The following is a 25,108-nucleotide window of genomic DNA, read 5'->3' on the forward strand; positions in this document are numbered from 1 at the left end:
AAACAGAATGGCACTGTACTCACATGGTGAAGGAGCCGGGGGGAGCAGACACTCGCCGCAGGTCCGCAGTTTGCACCTGATGAGTACTAGAGGCAGCAGGGAATGAGCAGCGAAGACAGAGTCAGCGACAGCGTGGACAGACAAGGAACAAGCCAGGGGAGAGAAAGAGAGACACACAAAATTTAAACAGAAATTAAATGAGCGCATCACCAAACAGCGAAGGAAAGGAAAAGGAAAACCAAGCCAGCCACGGAAATAATCCAAAAAAAGCCGGTGACAGCAACAAAGCCAACAGGACACACGGAAGGCGCTGGTTCTAGGCAAGTCACAGACCGGAGTGGGGCCAGGCTGGGGTCGATGCAGGACGGCAGGTCGGGGGGTGTAGGGGGATGACCATGGCCTCCCTTGCTCAGGCCCATCAGGACACCCAAGGAGAGAAGGCACACACTTACATATTGAGTGGTAGGCTGGCATGGTAAACTCATCTTTGAAAAGATTCAAGGTCAATTTAACCCTTTCATCACACAGCCATCAGGTTTCCCCAGGCTTTATAGGAACACTCATCAAAAGACAATCATCTTAAAAACAGTGTCTCAACCAAAACTTCAACTTCCTTCAGTTAAACAACAAAGGCTTTTTAAAAACTCCAAAGGTAATACCAAGAAAGTCTAATTGTATCACTGTATTGCTATCATTCCACCCACATTCTGGGTAGAAAAATGAAACCACAGATTTCTCCCTTTTCTCCCTTCTTTTATATTGGAGTCTACAGCAGCTGCTAGAAAAGACAAAATGTAGAATTTAAGAAACTAAACCCAAAATGTTTTGTTGACTTTACATAATTATTCTCTCCACTCTCTTATTTAAAGAGTTTCATTATAACTACATTAGACCTAGTTCCCTGGATCTCTGTGTTCTGCAGCATACATAACTTCTCATACAAAGTCACCCATGAGGTAACTCCAGCCCAAGCCTCTTTCTGTCTGTGTTATCCTCCAAGTACTATCGTTTCCAAACAATAATAGTTCTCAGCAGCCTAGGATGATGGAATTCGATTGCTCAATTCAAAGTTTGCTGACTAGAAACCTGGTCATTGGATGAAACGATCATCTTTAATAATGTAGCCTTAATTACTAGTGAACTAAGGATAATATTATCTATTTATTAATAGTTCATTGAAGATCTCCCAAAACACCTGGGTAATTTTGTTTCTATTCTCCTTCAATGGCACCTTTCAAATAAAGAACATAATCCAGCATATTGGCTATCAGGTAACTAGCATATGAATATGAACCTAGATAAATCTGCTTATTACTTTTTGTGGGGAAGGTATTTACCGTAGTTCATACTCTGTGTAGATTCCTATGCTATGATAAATGACATATGCTCCCATATATATAAGGAGCTTCTGAACACAGTGGGACCTATCTTTTTAGTTTGTGTATAGTAATAGCAAATGGGATTATAAGCCAAGAAATATTTTTTAGAAAACATTAATTTTTCCTTTTGCATAAATGAAGATCTAGTGGCATCATGAAGCCCTATTAGTTAACTATTTCTCATGGAAATTCCTTCTGTCCATGTGGACCACAGCTTGAAATTATTAAATATGTATCTTTCACTTATAAGACAATGTGATCAAAACGCATTTGATATTAGTTTTATATTCACAAAATTTTAGATTTATGTTATCTTAGAAAGCAATTTCTGAGAAACACAGCAGAGATAGCATTATAGAATGGATTCATGTGTGAGTCACTGATGCAAGATGTGACTGTCTCAGGAGCTATGACAGACACTGGGGATCCTAAGAGGAAAATCCTAGGGCCTCCCCACAGAGCAGAGAAGGAAGGAGTAAATCAATGATTACACTATTTTTAGTAAGTGGTGTAATGGAAATAACCAAGAGCACCACTGAAACACGTAAAGGTACATCTAACAGCTAGAAGTAGACAGAAAAGGCTTATTAGGAATAGCAGCATTTCAATGGGGTCCTAAGCTGTGAGGGAGGAGTTAGCAGAAGATAAAGAGGCGCAGAAGGCACTGCAAGAAGAGGACCAGAGAGCAAAACCAGGATGATGCAGGAGACAGGCTACTGTTCCAGGAACAGCAATCTTCCCTGGAACAAAGAGCAAAGAGAATGAAGAAGGGAGTGATCAAAAAGGTCCGCAAAGCTAAGGAACACAGGCTTGGGATTCTTATATCAATCTAACGGGTATATCAGAAGAGACGGATTATGTGAAGGCAGCAAGGGCAGGAACAGAAAATAGTCAGAAGCATATTTTAGTAATGCTGCTGAGAGGTAGCTCACGTGACTTTTGAACTCTGGCTGCTTTACTGGTAGAGAGGATAGAGGAGATGAGAGTCAAAGACTTGGGAAATAAACAGAAGATAGAGTTCAAAGAATGTGGTAGCTACCCTGATGGATGCTGATATGGTTTGGATGTGTGTCCCATCCAAATCTCATGTTGAAATGGAATCCCCAATGTTGTATGTGGGGCCTGGTCAGAGGTGTTTGGGTCAGGGGGGCAGATCCCTCATAAATACTTGGTGCCCTCCTTGAGGTAGTGATTGAGTTCTCACTCTGAGTTCATGTGAGAATCAGTTGTTTAAAGGAGTATGGTGCCTCCCCCCTCTCTCTTGCTCTCTCTCCCACTATATGATATGCCAGCTCCCCATTCACCTTCTGCCCTGACTGTAAACTTCCTGAAGCCTCACCAGAAGCAAAGCAGATGCTGGTCCCATGCTTGTACAGCCTACAGAACTGTGAGCCAAATAAAACTCTTTTCTTTATAAATTACCCAGCCTTAGCTGGGCACAGTGACTCACGCCTGTAATCCCAGCACTTTGGGAGGCTGAGGCAGGCAGATCACTTGAGCCCAGGACTTCGAGACCAGCCTGAGCAACATGGAGAAACCCTGCCTCTACCAAAAATACATCTGGGCATGGTAGCACACACCTGTTGTCCCAGCTACTCGTGAAGCTGAGGCAGGAGAATCACTTGAACCCGGGAGGCGGAGGTTGCAGTGAGCCAAGAGGGCACCATGGCACTCCAGCCTGGGCAAGAGAGTGAGCCTCTGTCTCAATAAATAAACAAATAAATATAAATAAATAAATTATCCAGCCTCAGGTATTTCTTTACAGCAATGCAAAAATGGACTAACACAGGTGTATAGAAGTAGAAGCGACTGAGAGAACCCCAGAGGCCAGGAACAGGACAAATGAGTGGATGGTAGTTTCATGTGCACAGCTGTGAATGGAATAGGCTCACTGGATGGTGGGGTAGAAAAGTCAAGGAAATAAAGTTAATGAGTCCAGTTTCTAGCATGTAGTTTGAGGTTACTATGAGACATTAAGGTAAAAATGTCAACTAAGATATTTGGGTATGAGTCTTCAATTTTTAGAAGAAAATTCTGGGCTGAAGACACAGATCAGAGATACAGTCTCCCAGAGAAAGGGCAGAACCACAAGGAGCACTGGCATCTAAGTGGAAAGGGAACTGCTGTTAAGGGAGCCACAGCACTTATGTCTCGAATATCCAATTAACATGCTGTGTGAAAGAAGCCTAATTTTTAAAGATGAATTAAACAACCACCTTCTTACTGGGAACACACACACACACACAGAGGTTTTTAAGCTAAAAATGCTAAAGATATTTTCGACTAGTTCTCCTCAAGTAAAGGAAAAAAGAAGACAGACAAAGAAAGGAAGGCAGGAAATAAAGAAAATGTCTTTCAAGTTTCTCTTTCTTCATTGTTTGAAATGGTGCACTTCACACAATTGATGGTCAAAGCAAAGGCTTGAAGGACTCAGAAGGTGGAAGAACACTTATAGAACAGTCTTGAAGGAAAGGCTGACCTTGAACTTGAAACTCCACTTGGAAATCTAGTGGAAGACCTTAGATTTCAAAACAAGGTTTTCTGGTAAAATCGAAAGAAATATTTAATCATAGGTTAGAAGGTAAATAAGATCAGAATGAGAGCAATTAAGGTTTAGTAAGCAAATATTACATGATGATTAGGTTTTTTTGCGTTCTTTTGAAAATGTGCTATCTGTATTGATTTTCTCAAAATATAGTGTTGAATGATAATTTTTCACAAGTACTAATAAGGATTTTTGTTATCTTTAAGTCTTATAAATATTCATTAATAAAATGAAAATTATACTATTATTCCCATTTCTCATAAGTCTTTCAGAGGGCATGGGGTGGCTTGGATGCAGGCATCACTGCCTCTGGTAAAAAGTAAGTAACAGTTTGGGGTGTGTTGTTGTTGTTGTTGTTGTTGTTGTTGTTTGAGTTTGTTTGTTTGTTTGTTTTTTCAGACAGAGTCTCGCTCTGTTGCCCAGGCTGGAGTGCAGTGGTGTGATCTCGGCTCCATGCAACCTCTGCCTTGTGGTCCTAGAGATTCTTATGCCTCAGCCTCCTGAGTAGCTGGGATTACAGGCGCATGCCACCACACCTGTCTAATTTTTGTATTTATAGCAGAGAAGGGGTTTTGCCGTGTTGACCAGGCTGGTCTTGAACTCCTGGTCTCAAGTGATCTGGCCATCTTGGCCTCCCAAAGTGCTGGGATTACAGGTGTGAGCCACCGTGCCCAGCCAGTAACAGTATTTTTAAGTTGAGGCTGCTTCTTGAACACCTGCAAAGCTAAGTGCTACAAAAAATGCCATCATATATCATGTGTGCCTTGAGTACGAAAAGAAAAAAATTCTTTTTATGTGCTTCTATAGATGCAGAAAGTCAAATGAACTCTTAACAATATGGTTGCTGAGCAAATACGAATTCTCAACACAAAGGTAAAAGCTGCTTAAAACTAAATATCTGAAAACCATTTCATGTCTGATAAGGTTATTAAACACAGAAGCAGCAGGCCTAAGACTGTGAGTTCTCTGCCTATATATAGTAAAAACTTTTAGATTCTGCATATCTTCTTAACTATCTACAAGTGACCCAACAACATAGGCTATAGCACAGTTTCAGAGATGGTTTTTCATTTAGTAGTTCATAGATTTCCAGCAAACCCTTGGTCCATTTAACTCTAACATTTCTAGGGGGAATTGGATGAACCATATACAACTACTGGCATGCCACGTTTTTTAACATATAACCTCAGCAATTGTGTATTTAACCTGATAAAAGGTAAAGGCAGGGAGGGCGGCAGGCACGGAGGACAGGAGGAATGAGCGAGGAGTTTCACTAAATGCAAAATGTAAACAAAGAAAGACATGTAACTAAAAAACACCTCTGGAAAATGATGTAGGAAATATTCTGGGGGAAGTCCAGATTCTGGGAGAGAAGGAAGGAGAGGACAGACAGGATTTTTTACCCCAGCTTCAAACTGAGACCCAGATGCCAAAAGCTGGAACACTCTGAGAGCACTGTCTAATCCTGTTCCTCAACCAACATGTGCCACCACAGAGAGAGAGCAGTAAGTGTTGGTAGTGAATGAGGGCACCTGTGTTGCTGGCTATTGTAAGGACTTCTGCATACCGTTATATTGACTCAATAAATGCATGGCAAAGCACGCCCTTGCTTTACAGGCACCACAAGGAAGCCAGCCACTCAGTGCAAATAGGTAACCATGCATTACAGGCCACAAACGGGAGGAGCACCTTTTCAGAGTCCCTCACTGTGACAGAGAATGACAAAAGGCTAAGCCCTGAAATGGCCTTAAGCACATAGCATGATATAGAGGAAATACTCAAAAGATGTCAAAAATTCTGTTCATTTTCCATCCCCTTCTCCAACCCCACAGACACTTAATCACTAGTTGGAGTGAGACACACTATAAGATGAATATGAATTCTAAATATCTAGCCAATATTACCTTACCTCAAGTCAGTTTATTAAAATGCCTAAGAAAGGAAAACTCCAGGTGGGATACCATATGTTTAGGGGTAGAAAGAGTGGGTCAGGCTATGTCTGGACAATAGGATGCTGCCCAGAAAGCCAACACTGAGTTGAAGCCCCAGAGAATGGAGGACCCCAAAATGGGAACATCAGGAAGGGAACAATTCACTGGCAGGCAGAAAGAGATGCAATGTGGATAGAGGCAAGCCACTGACCAGCTCTGCCAACCACCCGTGACTGGAGAAACCAACACTCTCCAAGCGACCTGGGTAAAGAGCAGGCTAACTATGTGCTTCCCTAAAACAAAACAAACAAAAACGCATTTACCTGAACACGGTTTACCATCCTAGAATCCCTCTCAATGATTTTCTGCTAGTCCCAGTAAATATATTCTCAAGTGGTCAGTGAAGAAGAATCATCTATCTCATGTACAGTAATAACTACTAAAAGAAGGGCATGGAACTGTACAATAAACAAGGAGAAAAAAACTCTATATGTTTCCATGAGAGAAACCAAGGAACTACTGAGTCTCCCAGACTTTTTTCCTCTTCCCAACACAGTGAGGTCCCCAGACCATGCACATGCTCTGCACTCTCCTCTCCAAGGTCTTCATGTTAAGCAAGGTAGGCCATGAGCAGACTCACTCATTGAGTAAAGGCATGGATGTTCTCCTCTTGCTCTTCTGTACCATGTTGGCCTGATTCCTCAGGGAGATCCGAATCATAGCTGGGGCCAACCTACAGGGCTCCCCATCCACTTGCATGGGGATGGATTTGTAAGTTAGAAGCATGACTTCTCGACACTGGTGTAGCCTCTCTCCATGGCCCCCAACTTGCAGGGCTGCCTATAAAAACAAGAGTCAAAGGGGAGCAAGGAGTTAGTTGTTATTTAAGAAAGCTGGAGGCCAGGCGCCGTGGCTCATGCCTGTAATCCCAGCACTTTGGGAGACCGAGGCAGGTGGATCACCGGAGGTCAGGAGTTCCAGAGCAGCCTGGCCAACATGGCGAGACCCGGTCTCTACTAAAAATACAAAAAAAAAAAAAAAAAAAAGCTGGGCACGGTGGCAGGCTCCTGTAGTCCCAGCTACTTAGGAGGCTGAGGCAAGATAATCGCTTGAACCTGGGAGGCAGAGGTTGCAGTGAGCCGAGGTCAAGCCGCTGCACTCCAGCATGGGCAATAGAGCGAGACTCCGTCTCAAAGAAAAAAAAGAAAAAGAAAGCTGGAAACCCCCAAGTCCACTGTACATAACCAAGGAGTCTGTGATAAACATACTAAAATTAGTAAAATTAACCATCACCATAGTAGGAAACCTGGATAAACCATTAATGCAAATAAACCAAATATTCACAGTTTTGACGAGCTTTACCATAAATTCCTATTAACTATCACTTTTTGCTCTTATATGTTTCAAATCTAAATTTAAGCATGTTAGTTTAATACAAAGATTTTTCTTTGTGTTATCCATTCTCATTAAATAACCAATGAAAGTAGAACAAAACCAATATGAAGAATATAAAGCAGGTAGTTTATTAACCTCTAAATTATATTTATCCAATACTTAAATATGCAGCACATTGTTACTTTTCAAGTTTAAATAGGTGTTTGCTTTTTATCTAAACTTCCTCAAGCTATTTCTAACCTGTATAAGATCAACAAAATGCAAAATAACATCAATTACTTAATTTAAAACACTCTGGAAAGTAAAGCAGCTTTGAGGATCAAAATGAAAGACAGAACTCAGTTCGTCATGGTAGCCACAGAATGGAGTTTCAAGATGATATTAAAAGTCTGTCATTAAGGGCAACACATTTGTATAACCTCTTCTGACTTAGTAAAAAAAAAAATGTATTTAGTATTATTTATCCTTCTAGGAAATAAAAGAAAAATCATACATTTTTGTTGTATAACATACATATAGCACACAAATTTTATTATACAGTTTAATAAATATTTTATACACACACGTGAACCTCCATCGACACCAAATTTTGGAAAATGTATAACACCCAAAAGGTTCCTACGTGCCCCTTCCTAGTCTATTACACTCCTCCCGCCAACTGACTGGTGAGCAAGAAAGCAGAGGAGAATGATGTGAGAAGTTACTAAAATTCTTTTTGCCTTATTATCTGATATGATTTCACTCTTTTTATTTTGTAGTCTTGAGTAGGCCTCATGACAGATAAAATGTAAAACCTGCCTGGTAAGAAGGTATTCTGCTGAGTCTAACCGGACTGAAAATGGCTTGAACACCTTCCAACCTCTTGGTATTGGAAGTCATACACAGTAGTCTAGATCACTTTTAAGCCATCTTCTCAGACTCAAAAATAAAACAACAGCAAATATTACAAACAGGTAGAGTTAATAACTGTCAGTGCTGCCCCTACCGGCATTTCACAATCAATCCAAGATGACTGCACAGACACAAGAGGAACTACTGTAATTAGCTTTTCAGGGTAGAGGCATTTCCATTATTGTTAGTACAGTCACATTAAATTATTTTTGGAACAAATTAGAGTATAAGTAATTTTTTAAAACTTATTAGAAATACATATTTTTCATATCTCAGATTGGCCTTGGCTTAGCATCTTATAAGACATAGGCCCTAAGAGCCCTAATAGAAAGCCCCAAGACTTTCTAGAATGAATCATTTACTATTAGTAATACTTTGATTTATTCGTGACAGTCGCTGTCTATTTAACCTAGCACGTGTTAGTCTTCTGAGAACTTCAGATATTGCTTTTCTGTGACTTGAGAGGAAAACTAAGACAGTCCCTGACCTAATGCATCTATTGCCATTTATTGCCCCAACACCATAGCTCTCCTTTGCACTGCAGCTATGTCTTGAGATGTTCTATCTTTTCACACTACACTCTTCCCTGGAATATTTTCCCTCAACCCCTCTCAAAGAATATCCTCCTCCTTACTGCCTAAGTCATTCTACTTGCTGTCAGATGGAAAGAACAGGCAATCCTGGGTTGGGGGAGGGGTGAAGCAAGAGCAAACCTTACTCTCCTTTCCTTCCTCGCCGCCACTATCAGTCCCAGCCTCATTCCTGGAACAAAGTACCCGAAGGAAAAAATCTGTGACATGGAGATCAAGCGCAAGAGATCATCTGCTTGTGTTTTAAAGACTAACAAGGTACACAAACCTCTTGTAAGACTAAACAAAAAAGAATAGAAAACATAAAACTATTTTCTTTTTTTTTTTTTTTTTTTTGAGATGGAGTCTCACTCTGTTGCCAGGCTGGAATACAGTGGTGCAATCTCAGCTCACTGCAACCTCCACCTCCTGGGTTCAAGCGATTCCCCTGCCTCAGCCTCCTGAGTAGCTGGGACTACAGGCATGCGCCACCACACCCGGCTAATTTTTTGTATTTTAGTAGGGACAGGTTTTACCATGTTGGCCAGGATGGTCTCAATTTTCTGACTTCGTGATCCTCCCGCCTCGGCCTCCCAAAGTGCTGGGATTACAGGTGTGAGCCACTGTGCCTGGCCAAAATTATTTTCTTTATTAAAAATAAGAAATGGCCAGGTGCAGTGTCTCACATCTGTATCCCAGCACTTTGGGAGGCCAAAGTGGGAGGATGGCATGAGGTCAGAAGTTCAAGACCAGCTAGGGCAACATAGTCAGACTCCATCTCTACAAAAAATTTAAAAATCAGCTGAGGACGGTGGTGCACGCCTGTAGTCCCAGCTAGTTGGGAGGCTTAGGGAGGAGGATCTTCTGAGCCCAGGAGGTCAAGGCCGCAGTGAGCCATGATCATGCCACTGCACTCCAGCCTGGCAATAGAGCAAGACCCTGTATCTAAAAAATAAAATTAAATAAATAAAATAAGGAGCTAGCTAAAGAGATAATACAGAGTTCTGAAAATCATGCAGGAATTTTATGAAAACAATAAATCGAAAAACCTAGATAAGAAAGAAATTTCTTGGAAAAATATAACTTACGAAATTTGGTGTAATAAATACAGAAATTAAATAGATTAGGGCTATTTTAAAAATTGAAAGTTATCAAAAAATGTTCCTCATTTTACCTTCCCCACTACCCCCTCCCCAAAAATGTCAAAGAGGCTAGATGTTTTACAAGTCAGTCCTACCTAAATGTTAAGGAAAGACAGTGTCTATTTAGTACAAGATGCTTTAGAAAATATGATGCTATAGCTTTTAAGGTAACAAAACTAGATAAAAGCAGTACAAGAAAACAAAAAATTTTATCCTAAATTATATTCATAATCATAAATGCCAAAATCATTTAAAAAAATCTAATTGCTGCCAGTGGTCTCTTTTATAGAAGTTAAAGTTATTATGGTTTATTGTTAAGAATCAAGAAATTAAGAATTACTCAACATCAGAAAATACATCATTGTAATTTCAGTACATTAATGATTTAAATGAGAAAAACCACATTATCATCTCACAAGATTAAGCAAAAAAAGATGTTCAATGCCTTTTATGATAAAAATGAATTTCATAGAAAACTAAGAATAGAAAGTAGCTTTTGTAACTGATAAAGATCACCCACCAAGATACCTAGAAAAAATATTATTCACAATAAAAAAAAATTTGGAAGCATTCCTTTCAAGAAACAAAGTTATCCATCAGCAACGAAAGTTTTCAACATAATATTGGAAGTACTGACCAACACAATGAGACAAAGAAATAAAATTAGAAAAAAAAGAATTAAAAGAAAAAATGCAAACTTACTAATATTTCTACTGATATCATCCCATACACAAAAATTCCAAGAAAATTCACAGGCCAAGTGTTAAAACTCATAAGAAAGATGGCTGATACACTGTTGAATTAAAAAACCAATAGTATTCTACTACTCTAGCATCAAATAAACAAATACAATAGGATATAAAATGCCATTTACAATATCAACAAAAACAGTACGTGCAGACTTTTATGCAGAAAACTTTAAAACTTTATTGAAGGATGTAAGGGAAGACTTAAGTAAATGGAGAGGCATGTTATATTCATGAACAGAATAATTCAATACTCTAATAATGTTAATTTTCCAAAATTAATGTACCAATTCAACGTAATTCAAATTAAAATAATAGAAATACTATTTTAAGGAATCTTGTTGTCATGTTAATTTCATGTCAACTTACCTAAGCCACAGTAACCAGATATTTGGTCAAACATTCTAGATGCTTCTATGAAAGTATTTTTTAAATGAGATTAACGCTTAACTCAGTAGACTTTGAGTAAAGCAAACATGAGTGGGCCTCATCCAACTTGCTGAAGACTCTAAAAAGAAAAAAGAAGAACCTTCCCAGAACAGGAGGAATTTGACCATCAGCCTGCCTTTGGACTTGAGCTTAAACATCAACTGCTCCCTGGGTCTCTAGCCTGTCAGCCTACCCTGCAAATTGGTGCAAATTGGGACTTGCCAGCCTCCAATTCACAATTCACGTGAGATTAAAATAAATCTCAATCTCTCTCCCCCACTCACACACTCCCTTTTGTTCTGTTTCTTTGGAAAATCTTGACTAATACACTTATAAAAATGATTCAATAATTAATTTTGAAGGATAAAGATCCACAAATTACTAAGGATAGTTGGAAAGAACAGGGTCAATGGATAGCAGACTGCCCCTGTTAGAATCCGAAATACATAATACTTAAAGATGCAGTCATTAAAATAGTGAAAGCCAGTGGAAATGAATAATAGAACAGAATAGACTCAAAGATATGAGTACATGAACTATGGTGATGTGGCATTATAAATTATTGAAGAAATGATGGATAATTTAGCCAAAGAGGCTGGGAATATTTCCCACTATATAGAGAAAAATAAAATCAGTATTCTACCTCACGTCATACACAAAGGAACAAGAAATAAAAATACAAATATAAATATTAGTGGGCTGCAAGAGAGGAGAGAGTAAGTATTTCTTCCCATCTCTTTTTCTCAATCAGTGTCTGGCAATAGCTAATAATTCCTTTGAGCTTCCATTTCCTACTGAGAAGCACTCTCTCCAGGTGAACCTGTCCCTGTGGCTCCAACTCAGACAGGCAGTCCTCACTGAGGCGCCAACTCTCCTGGAGCAATTCCCTTCTCCAGAGTTCTAGTTCTGCCGTATGACCCTCCCACCATGCCCATCAACAGGCCTCTCAGGTGGCCACTTCTCCCAGGTTCCAGCTCTGTTTTATAGCCTGAGCTCCTTGATGCTAATAACACCATCTTCTCTCGCTGTCCCTCTAGCCCTAGAGGTGACAGAGACTTCCTGCAGTTGTCGATTTATGAATTGCTAATCTATGGGTTGACCTCTTTTCAGTTCTCCTAGCATCCCATAACTAGCCTCCTGTACTAAATAGCCTCAATGGATCTATCGCCTATTGAATTATTTTCCTCTTTGATATACTCAGCTAGTCACCAAAATGAGAAATTTTACTTACATAATTTGCAGTGGCACCAATATCAGCTAATTCATAGTTTTTGACACAACATTTTACAAGCTATTTTACTGTCAGGAACATCTATCATTAAGATTTTTTTCATTTTATCAAGAATTAACATTTCTAGGCACTGGTTTTTTTAAATTATTTTATTTATTTATTTATGTTTGAGATGGAGTCTCACTCTGTTGCCCAGGCTGGAGTGCAGTGGCACGATCTCGGCTGACTGCAACCTCTGCCTCCAAAGCAATTCTCCTGCCTCAGCCTCCTGAGTAGCTGGGACTACAGGTGCACGCCACCATGTGCAGCTAATTTCGTTTTGTATTTTTAGTAGAGACAGGGTTTCGCCATGTTGGCCAGGCTGGTCTCAAACGCCTGACCTCAGGTGATCCACCCACCTTGGCCTCCCAAAGTGCTGGGATTATAGGCGTGAGCCACTGCGCCCAGCCCACTGGTGTGTTTTAAAGCTCCATGGTAAACCATGCTGTAGGGAACCTAAATGCTATTAGTAGTGGTGGTATTAATTATTGTCCACACTAATAAATATTTATAGCAAAAATAATTCCATAAATTCAGTTTCCTCATATGTAAAGTGATTACACTATGCTGCTACAATCACTTTCAGAACTAGCATTTTATGATTCTAGGTTGTACCTACAATTCTATAATCATGTTCTCAAATTCCACCTCCTCCCATCTAGAGCCCTGTTTCTTTCCTTGACTATATAAGTGATGTGATATTGTCCAGCCACTCTAAACTGCTAGAGAGTGAAAAGGAAAGAACTGCATTTGAAAAACCTCCCTTCTGCAAATTTAAAAAAATAGTAGCAATTATTGCACACTTACTATAAGTCAAAAATTTTTGTATGAAAAAGTCTTGTAAAAATCTCAACACTCTCATTGGGATTACTTGTATACATGTGTCTTTTTTCATTTTTGTTTAATGAAAGTAGATTCTAGTCACTACCAAAGTGAGTTTATGAGAAGCAGGAAAAAAAAAAAAGCCACTCTTGTGGACCTGTCCAGTTTCATAGCTGTTAGTGAGATTTAGACTCATATTCATGATGCGGTTTGAGAAAAAAATCATTTGTATGCTTTAAAGGTAGCTATATGGACAATCATTCCTCTAAAATCTGCAATATCCTGGCAGTATAGTGACAGAATCAACAAAATATAATGGAGCAATGGAATAAAATAAATTTGTATAATTCTGGAACAAAAGAAATATACCCTATCCATCTTTTAATTCTGGTCCAGTAGAATTCATCCCTTATATAAGACTGATTTTTTATCTTGTGAAGCAGGAAGTAGAGAACTAAGTAGAATGTAATGCTAAGACAGTACACACTAAGTCACAACGAAACACAATCCAGACCCACATACGATGTATCATCCACTAGGACAACATAGGCAAAGAAGCAAGAAAACATCATCCATAATAAAATGAAAAAAACAAAATTATTGCTGGGTGAACTTAAGAGCAAATTGAAAGCTGCAGGAAAAAAGAGGCCAGTGAAGATAAAAACAGATGAATAGAAATTACCATATCTGAAAAACAGAGACAGAAATGTTTTATTCTATTTCATGGCCTATGAGACAATAACAAGCAATCTAAAATACATTTAATTAAATCCCAGAAGCAGAGAAAGGGAGAATTGAGCATAAAATACATGAATAAAAATATTCCTAGTTTGTTGGGGAAAAAAAATAAACCTTTAGGTCCAAGGAGACCAGTGAACCTAAAACAGGATAAATGCAAAGAAAACCACTGTGGTGGGCAGAACAGTGCTCACCACTACAACCAACAAAAAAGATGCCCATGTTCTAACTCCCAGGAACCACACAAACCTCATGGAGCAAAAGGGCCTTTTCAGGTGTAAGTAAACTAAGGTTGTTGAGATAGGAAGATTATTCTGGATTGTCTTAGTGGACCCAATGTAGTATCAATGGTCCTTATAAAGAAAAATTAGGGTCTAGAGAATGAAAGTCAGAGAGGACAATGCAAGAATAGAAACAGGCTGGAGTGGCACAGGACTGTAAGCCAAAGAATGTGGGCAGCCTCCAGTAGCTGAAAAAGACAAGGAAACTAATTCTTCCATAGAATCTCCAGAGGGAACACAGGCCTACAAACCCATTTTAGACTTCTGATCTCCACGAATTTAAAATAATAAATGTATGTTGTCTTAAGCCACTGTTGTGGTCATTTGTTCTCAGCAGCAATAAGAAAGTAATACAGCTACAAAGAGGTTTAAAACTAAAGATAAACTAGTACAATCACCATGGAGAGGAATATGGAGGTTCCTCAAAAAACAACAAATGAAAGTATCATATGATCCAGCAATTGCACTACTGGGCATTTATCCAATAGAAAGGAAACCAGTATATTGAAGAGACATCTGTACCCCCATGTTTATTGCAGCACTGCTCCAATAGCCAAGATATGGAAACCGCCTAGGTGTCCAACAACAAAAAATAAAAAATAAATGTAGTATGTATACACAATGGAATATTATTCAGCCATTAAAAAGAACGAAATCTTGTGGCAACATGGATGAAACTGGAGAACATTATGCTAAATAAAATAAGATAGGAACAGAACGTTAACTACCACACATTCTCGTTAATTTGTGGAAGCTAGGAAAAGTTGATCTCACAGAAGTAAAAAGTAGAACAGAGGATACTAGAGGCTAGAAAGGGTGAAGGAAAGGGATGGACAGGAAAAAACTTGTTAAAGGATACAAAATTAAAACAAGATAGAAGAAATAAATTTTAGTGTTCTATACCACTATAGGATGACTATAGTTGACAGTAATATCTAGTTTCAAAAAACTAGGAGGAGGATATTAAATGTTCCCAACACAAAGAAACAACAAATGTTTGAGATGACCGATATGCTAATTATCCTGATTTGATCACTGTACATTATATGTGTTGAAGCATCATTATGTATTCCATGAATATGCACAATTACTACTCATAAATTAAAATTTTGATTTTTAAAAAAACAACAAATAAAGAGAAAATCTCAAGAACAGAGAAAAAAAGACACACTATATACAAGGGAATAATGATGCAAATGACAGCTGACTTTTCATTATAAAATATGGAGGCCAGAAGAAAACAAAACAACTATTTAAAGAGCTAAAGCAAGACAAACAAAAACAAACCTGTCAGTCCAGAATTCAGAATTCTATATCTACAAAAACATAATTCAAAGAATGAGGATAAAATAGACATTTTCAGAAAAATAAAATTTAAAACTATTTGTTGCCAACAGAACTTCACTATAAGAAATGTTAGAGGAAATAATTGAAATTAAAGAAAAATGATGCCAGATGGAAACTTGGATCAACAGGAAGGAGTGAATAGCACTGGAAAGGGAGACAGGTGGGTAACAAAGAACTTTCTATTTGTCTTTCATCTCTTAATTTCTTTAAAAGTAACAATTGTTCAAAGCAAATACATTAATGTTGATTTGTGGAGCTCATATGGAATGTGAAAGATGTATGGAAGTAAGAGTATAAGGTAATGCTGGGCACAGGGGCTCACGCCTGTAATCCCAACACTTTGGGAGGCCGAGGTGGGCAGATCACCAGAGGTCAGGAGTTCGAGACCAGCCTGGCCAACATGGTGAAACCTTGCCTCTACTAAAAATACAAAAATTAGCTGGCCCTTGTGGTGGGCACCTATAATCTCAGCTATTCAGGAGGCTGAGGTAGGAGAATCACTTGAACCTAGGAGACAGAGGTTGCAGTGGCCAAGATCATGCCACTGCACTCCAGTCTGGGCAACAAGAGGGAAACTCCATATCAAAAAATAAAAAACAGCATAAGGTAAGAAAGAGAAAAAGGATTATGAGAAAAAGATAGGTAACTTGGTAAAATTACTTGTATCCAGAATGGAGGGGGGATCCTACAAACAGTAAAATGTTAATAGCATTGTAAACATAAACTCAACAATTTAGATGAAATAATGAACAAGTTTCATGAAATATTTAACTTAATAAAGTTGACTCAAGAAGAAATAGAAAATATGAATAATTCTATATCTATACTTGCCTTAAAGAAATCTCAAAGCCAAATAGTATATTAGGAAGTTTTATGAAATATATAAGGAAAAAAATCATAGTACCAGTCTTCACAAATTCTTTCAGGAAATAGAAGAGAATGTCATTTCTTGTCTCAGAGTCCAAGGCCAGTAGAACCTTTATATCAAAACCCAATCAAGTTATGCAAGAAAAGAAATTTATTTATCACTCTCCCTCATAATCAGTCACAAAAATGCTTAACAAAATATTAGTAAACTGTATCTAGCAATATAAAAATGATAATAAATCAAGACTAAGAGGGGCTTATCCTAGAAATGCAAGATCAGTGTAAGATTTTTAAAAATTAATGAAATTAGTGATATAAACAAAAGAAAGGGGAAAATTGTATGTCAATTTCACAGATACAAAAAACCTTTGATAAAATACACCACTCATTTGTGATCAAAAGCTCTCAGGAAAGTAGGAATGAAATGGAAATTCTTTCATCATATAAAGGACACCAATAAAAAAAAACTACAATTAAGCATATTTTATGAAAAATATGGAATGCTTCCCCATGTAATCAGGAACAATACAAACATGTGCATTCTTATCATTTTTATTCAACATCTTAGTGAACATCCAAGAAAAAGAAATTTTAAAGAATTTTCTAGAGTGGCATAAAAATTTTTTAAATAAAAAATAAAAATGGAAAGGCATGTAAGGAAACAGTAAAACTCTATTTCAAACAATATAATTGTGGTTGCAGAAAAACCTAAGGAATCTATCAAAAAAAACAAGCTACTGGATCTAATAAGTCAATTTAGCAAAGTTATGAGACAAGGTCAATAAACAAATATGTATTTGTATATGTATAGACACACATATAGTTATTTCTATATACTAGCAATAATAATTAAATGTAAAATTTAAATTACTGTTTAAGATAGCATTAAAAAATACTTAGAAATAAATTTAACAAAAGGTGCGCAAAAACCTGAAAATTGCACTGAAGCTACAAAACATTGTTGATGGATATTAAATACCTAAATAAATGGAGAAATATACCATGTTCATGGATTGGAACATTCATATTGTTAATATTCCAATTACTCCCCAAATTATCTAAAACTTAAATGCAATTCCAATTAAAATCCTAATTTTTTGCAGATAATAACAGATTCTAAAATTTATATGCAAATGCCAAAAGATCTAGAACAAGGAAAACACTGTTAGAACAATAAAGTGATTCATATTACCAGATTCAAGGGTTACCATACAGCTAATTAAGACAGTGTGGTATTGGCAATGAGGATAAACAAATCAATGGAACAGAATAGAATCTAGACACCAAGCAAAAGCACCAAAGCAATTTTACAGAAAAGGAAAGTTTATTCAACAAATAGTGCTGGAAAAAACTGGATAAATGCATTTTTTATGAATGAATATATATCTTACACAATACACAAAAATTAATTTGAGCTGAATCATATACTTACATATAAAAGCCAAAATTATAAATCTTCAAGAAGAAAATATAGGAGAATGGCCTCCCAATCTTTCTGGGAGTAATCAAAGATTTCTTAGGAAGCACACAAAAAACTCTAATACAAATTAAGCCTTTTTCATAAAATTGGATGTTTAAAACATGCTCATCAAAACAAACACTAAAAACACAAAAAGGAAAAGTATAAACAAAAAGAATTTATTTTTAATAAATAAATCTGTCAGAAGACTTGTATCCAGAATATATCTCTTCTATTTCAACAATAAAAGATAAACAGCCCATTAAAATATGCAAAAAAACACATTCAGCTTCTTTTAAAAAAAGACAAAATGGTAACAATAAAAATAAACTTATCCTTACTCTCAAATGTTGTTGTTTGTAAGGACATAATTGTCTGTTCCAGAATTTTATCTGTATAAAACATATATAATTCCTTTATTTCCTTCCAGGGATGGAAGTTTATTCTCTTCCCTGTTTCATCAAGTATAATATTTAAACATCATTTATGTCTGTATCCATTAACACATTTTCAACATCTGTTGGATATTTAAATCACTTCTCTGAGCACAAGGGCGGTCCCTCATGCCACCTGGAATGCAGCTGGCTGGCCTTCAGCGACCCCCGATGCCTTGCGGGGCTCCCACCGCCCCCACCGCCACAGTTGCGGCCGGCCCCAGGAACTCTGTCTACTAAATCACTTCTCATCCAGGAACTCTATATGCCGCTCTTGGGCAAGTAAACAGTATGACATTTCTAAAAAATAATTCTATAATTTTTAATAAGAGGCTTCAAAATGCTTATGTCATTGTAATTTCCTTAGGATTTGCCATAAGAAAATAATTTGAAATGTGAAGAGAGGTTTACAAACAATTATGTTAATTACAGGATTATCTGCAATATAAAACATCAAAAACCTAAAAGCTTCATAAAGGAAACTTTGCATAAAATAATTATTACATAAATTAGGCTATATTTATACAATAAAAAAGTAGGTAGCCATTTGTAGTATGGGTTTTCCTTATAATACGGTTTCATGTATTTTTAAAAATGTAAAAATAAAGCAATTAGAAACACATCAAATATAGTTATTTATTTATGAGTCATAAAATTGTAACTGATATTTTACTTTAATTCTTATGTATATTATCAAAATAAACATACATTTAATATTACCTCTTTCTTAAAACAAAGATATATGGTAAGTGTAAAACTTCAACCCTGAGAATTTCTCCATGTACTTTTTACTCACTGGATAACCTCTTGCTTTCCTAACTCATAACTATAAAGAAACTTACACAGTTTCATTTCAATTAACAAAAAGAAAGCTGGACATGCCTTCTTTAATGTTTACGAGACTGAAATCTTTGGATTTCATACTGAATGGCAAATTAGGTTCCCAATTCCTCTGACTGAATAATGCTTTGAACGTCTTGAGAAGTTTAAATTACTTAGAAACAAACTCAACATGAAAGGACCTTAGAAACAATGGCGGCAGAAAATTGTGGCAGAAATAAATACAAATTACAATGTCTGATTATGGTCTGTGTAAACTCCAAAAAGGTAATCAGATTACCCAGCACCCAATGAAGAATCATCTTAATTAGCAGGAATGCATTTCAACCAGTAAAATGAATTGAAAACTTCTACTTTGAAATTTGCAATTACAAGATAAAGAGCCTAAAAGAAACAGTCTTTTTTCTCATTCCAGTAATTCTATTTCAAAGCTCTCTTATTAAAGTGCCATTCCGAATTTTCAATTTTTTTGGATTTCACTTAAATCATAAGCAATGTACAAATATATTTATTAGTGTATTCCACGATTTTAAAAGTTTATAGCCTTTAATTACTAGACACATATAAATTTCTAAGAAAAATAGTTTGTTTCTAAAAAGCTTGACCTACTGGTTATGTTTTTAATTATATAGCAGCTATATTAAATATGCAAAAATATATACACATATACCCAAATAACTATATTTGTCTGTTTACGTAATCACCTTAAACAAATGTTTGAGTTTTCAAATAATTTACTTTCTTAGAAATATAAGCAATATAGTAGTTCAAGAAATGTGAAATTGAAGACTGCAAATTAGATTATTTCATCCTGAATGAAAAAAAAATACAATGCTGTACTGCTATATTAGTAGCAAATAGTAAGATAAAATGTGTCTAAAAAGAGAGAAATATATGCCAGTATACATTTAGAGGTCATAGAATGTTCAAAACCATACAGTTTAAACTCCATTTAATTTTGCTTTTCTTAGATAGCATTCTCTTTCTTGGAAGCAATTAGAGTCACTGGAATCTGAGATTCAATCTTGCATTTGATGCTAGCTGATGATGTATATGGATTACCTTATTCACATGATGAAAAGAGAAAAAAATAATGGACCTAATTTCAGTATTCCATTTCCTTTTTTGCCAACTGTCATCTGCGATTATTTCTCTTTTTCCTACAAATGATAGGAGAAGAATAAAAAGGATCTGGCAGAACCCCTCCCTCTCCAAAACAATCTCTCCAACCTGAAAAGATCTCCTGAACTCTAAACATATATTTTAAATTGCCCATTTCTATATTTCCTTAGATGTCTTATAGAGATTTTGAATTTAAAATAGATAAAACACAGTGTATTTCTTCGGAGATATTCTCTCTTTTATGTTTTCTATCTCATTTTTAATGCATTTATCCTTTACCTAGCTATCTATGCTAGCCTCCTGGAATTTGGGTATACTCTTCCCTTTGTACCCTTCACAATACGTCACTATGTCCAAACAATTCTCTTGAACTCACCAGCCCCTCTGTCTTCATTGGCACTGTCTTTCTTCAGGCTTGAAGGCTTTCTCATTTCTTTTTTTTTTTTTTTTTTGAGACGGAATTTCACTCTTGTTGCCCAGGCTAGAGTTCGATGGCATGATCTTGGCTCACTGCAACCTCCACATCCCGGGTTCAAGTGATTCTCCTGCCTCAGCCTCCCACCAATCTGGGATTACAAGTGACCACCACCATGCCTGGCTAATTTTTTACATTTTTAGTAGAGATGGGGTTTCACCACGTTGGACAGGCTGGTCTCAAACTCGTGACCTCAAGTAATCTGCCCACCTCGGCCTCCCAAAGTGCTGGGATTACAGGCAGGAGCCACAGCACCTGGCCAGACCTTCTCATTTCTGCACCTGGACTCAAATGCCAGCATTCTGACTTGTCTACCTGCCTCCAGTTGTAAATTCTGGTTGTCTTCTACAATGTCATCCGCATAATCTTTTTAAAGCACAAGTCTGACCCTGTTTTACTCCATCTCTTTTAGCCTCCCCATTGACAGTTTGAAGAACTCTATCTCTGCCCTTTCTCCACATCCACGGCTTCGTTGACTCTGTGTCATTACTAGGAGCCACCACTGGAACCCTCTCCGAGGATATGGTGGTCTCTTAGGCTAATTCCCTGATGGTCATGTTCACTTGGCAATTCCACTCCCAGGGACTCCTTCCTCCTCTAAGAAATTATTGCTGACAACCTCATTTTACAAACACTGTTCTGATTTCAATTCTTTCCACTCTCACCCCAGCCTTTCTCCTAGAATCTGCTGCCTCAGATTATGATTGCTTGTTTACTCCTTTGTCCCCCTGATAACACCGAGCTATGAACACCCTGAGGACAGGGCTTTTCTTTGGGTTCACTTCTTAACAGTTTTATCTAGCAGTATCCCACTTAGGGATGCAGAATTTGTAGACTCAGTGAGTATTCAATAAATGAGTATGATTGATACTAAAGGAATGAAAGCAGAGAGACAGTTGAACTAAGTATTACCTTGAATTTTTAAAAAATCCTATTAATTAGACATCATCACTAGCACTCAAATTTCCCATATGCTGAAAGGACTTTTTATGACCCAGACTAGGAAGGTGCACAGTGTTACTTCACTGTATTCAACTCATCCAAGTAGTCATGGGCCCAACCAAATACTAGGGGAAGCTAAATCCCAATCTTTGATGGGATTATTGTTCAAAAACTGAAGGCCATTTAAAACCAGAGTCACCATTGGAGGATGCTAGAGAACTAACTCAGTATTTTGAAAATGTATAAAGAAAGAAAAAGAATCACTTATTGAGCCTTTCCTACACAAACTATATGACTAAGTAATCAAATAGTAAGTGAAGTGAAATTTCTCTTCATAGAAATATTTCAAGTAGTAAATGAAGAAGGATAGAATTAGAATATCAGGCCAGGCATGGTGGCTCATGCCTGTAACCCAAGCATTTTGAGAGACCGAGGCGGGTGGATCACTTGAGGTCAGGAGTTCAAGACCAGCCTGACCAACATGGTGAAACCCCATCTCTACTAAAAATACAAAATTAGCCGGGTGTGGTGGCGGGTGCCTGTAATCCCAGCTACTTGGGGGGCTAAGGCAGGAGAATCGCTTGAACTCTGGAGGCAGAGGTTACAGTGAGCCAAGATTGCACCATTGCACTCCAGCCTGGGCAACAAGAGCAAAACTCCATCTCAAAAAAAAAAAAAAATAGAATTAGAATATCACTATTTTGCAACCCTTAATGTTTGCTACATCCAGACATTGACCATCAATATCTGCCAACATTAAAAAAGGAGAAAGAAAGCCAGACATTATATATTCTTTTTTAGAAAAAGAAAACACTGCTTACAAAGTAGATTTGGGGGAAAATATATGTAGTGTATGTAGATCCAGCTATCAAGTACAGAAGAAAGAAAGAAGCACATTTTAATAAATGCCTCAGGGATCCTATCTGCAAAATTCAGACTCAGAAACTTGACAGGACAAATGACCAGTTTCTTCAATAAATAAATGAGGAAGAGTTGAAGGGGAAACTACGGAGAGTTTAAAGTCATATCAACCACCCACAATGTGTAAGTTTTATCTGGATTCCGACTCAAAGAAACTGCATAAGAAAATAAATGATATTTGTGAGACAACTGGAAATTCAAACTCTGAGTAAATATTTAGTGATATTCAGGTACTATTATTTTCATTTTTTTAAATAATGTAATGTTATTGTGGTTATGTTTATAAAAGAAAGTATCTTTTAAAAGTCCATTTCGAATTATTGATGGATAAAATGATATACATGCTAGGCATATGATGTATATATGACATATATTGTATACACGTAATGTCTAGGATTTGCTCCAGAATAATATAACGGAAGAGGTTGTAGGTGGGACAAATATAAGGTTGTCCATGAAGTGAAAATTATAAAAGCTGAGTGATGATACTTGGGAGTTTGTTGTATTATTTTGTCTATTTTTACACTGAAACCTTCCCATATAAATATTTATCTTTAAAAAAATTTTACTAACTCCTCAAGAATGCTGAATAAAGTAAATGCTCCTAGATCAGTGCTGTGATGCACTCTATGATCTGGCCCTTACCCATGTCTTTAGCACCACCTGTGATCACTCTCTCTTTTCACCTACATTTAAACTACATGAAACTACTTATAGTTCCCACAAAGCACTACAATTCCTCCTACTTCCAAATGTTTGTAAATTTTCCTTTTTCCAGAATGCCAAGTTCCATTCTTCTTCTCCTGGTAAAATTCAGTCAGTCACATCTCGCATTGCCAACTGCATGCCGCAGGCTCCCTGTTGTGGACTGGCCACCCACAGTGGAGTGATGGATATTCACCATTTGCTGCCCCAGCTGCCTCTCCAGCCTTCCCTGCCCTCTTTTCTGCTCTGTGAGGCTGACCTATTTGGACTGCATCAGTGGCTCCCATGTCTTCTGGCTTCCAATTAGACTTCTCCAGATAGACCCACCAGCAGAAGATCTAGAGGTCAAGGTGAAGTTGGCAGTCGCTGTATTTATGTTCCTGGCTTGCTCCCTGCCAGGTGAGCACAGGTTGCTTGCTTCCTCTTTGCAAATATCACTCCTATCAGGTAACCCTTTCCAAGTAGTTCTTTTTCTGGTACTGTTTTTCCTTTTTATCTTCTTTTCCTTTTTATCTTCAGCTCAAGAATTGGTTTCTCATAAACCTAGTGCACTATTTGTGAAAGAGCCCTCCATTCAACTCTCCACTAATTACCCAGTTTCAGTATTGCTCCTATATAATTAGTGTAATATTCTAATTATCATACTAAATATACGAATTAGTATAATAAAAATTATACTAATTATACAATTGTTAGAAAAAAAACACCCATACCAGAAAAGACTACAAAAAGAACAAGAACAAGACACAGATATAGTCTGAGAAGGCACAGAAGAAACAGTTGAAGTACATTTCAGAGAGAGAGAGCACACGTGCAACGGCTTGGTGGTACAAAAGAAGCAAGGGAGAGTCGACACTGTGCTTCACTTGTCAGCTGCTTGAGCTAGAAAGCAAAGATGAGAGCAGGGAAGGCTAGAGAACCAGACAGAACCTCAACTTTACAGGCCAAGTAAGGACAGAGATTTTGATCCTAAGAGCAATGGGGAAATACTGAATATTCCCCTTGGCCTTCCAGGCCTAGGTAAGGGATCGTCATCTTGCAGACAATCCCTGAGAGCCTTCTACCACACAGTCAGAACTAGGAGGCTCTAGCACATGATAACCACTCAATAAATGTTCACTCGATCAGTGAATAAAGAATAAGTAACCCACGTATGGACAGTTTAGAGAGTTTTTTCCATCATATACGGGCATGTTTTGTTACCTCCAAGAATTCTTCCCTGGCCGGGTGCAGTGGCTCACGCCTGTAATCCCAGCACTTTGGGAGGCTGAGGTGGGTGGATCACGAGGTCAGGAGATCGAGACCATCCTGGCAAACATGGTGAAACCCCGTCTCTACTAAAAATACAAAAAAATTAGCCGGGTGTGGTGGTGGGTACCTGTAGTCCCAGCTACTCGGGAGGCTGAGGCAGGAGAATGGCATGAACCCAGGAGGTAGAGCCTGCAGTGAGCCGAAATCACTCCACTGCACTCCAGCCTGGGCAACAGAGCGAGACTCTGTCTCAAAAAAAAAAAAAAAAAAAAGAATTCTTCCCTGCATATATCCTTCCTAAACTTAATCCTATTTGCTCTTGGCTTGTATCTTCATTTGCAATAAACATAAAAAGCTCTGGAGATAAGGAGCTATATTGTGTTACAATGCTGGAAAGTAAGTCAACCCCAGTCCAATCTTTTCTACCATGACAACTATTTTATTCTAGAGATGAGTTAACAAGGGCCATCACAAAATCAGGTGATGAAGATTCTTGCCATAAGCACAATAGATTTTTCTGTTAAACTTCACTAATTTGAGGTAGAGTTATTTGGAATTCATAAGATGAGTAAAAAAGAGACCTATTTTGATTTGTTTAAAATGAGAA

At 37.5% G+C, this 25,108-nt stretch overlaps 1 protein-coding gene across 9 annotated transcripts in view; it reads right to left on the reverse strand.

The window, feature by feature from the left end:
* Window positions 1–25,108, reverse strand: part of DGKI (diacylglycerol kinase iota) — a 470,612-nt gene that overhangs the window by 169,155 nt on the left and 276,349 nt on the right. For 5 of the 9 annotated variants that reach the window (XM_063708791.1, XM_055347197.2, XM_055347193.2 and 2 more), the window contains 2 exons: window positions 6,496–6,695; window positions 24–86 (listed from right to left, as the gene is read on the reverse strand). In XM_063708791.1, coding sequence (XP_063564861.1) covers window positions 24–86; window positions 6,496–6,695 — 263 coding nt within the window. The remainder of the gene's footprint in view (window positions 1–23; window positions 87–6,495; window positions 6,696–25,108) is intronic. The other 4 variants (XM_055347199.2, XM_031013291.3, XM_055347198.2 and 1 more) reach the window with 1 other exon arrangement.

This window comes from Gorilla gorilla, chromosome 6 (assembly GCF_029281585.2).
Source record: "Gorilla gorilla gorilla isolate KB3781 chromosome 6, NHGRI_mGorGor1-v2.1_pri, whole genome shotgun sequence".
Taxonomy (NCBI): Eukaryota; Metazoa; Chordata; class Mammalia; order Primates; family Hominidae; genus Gorilla; species Gorilla gorilla.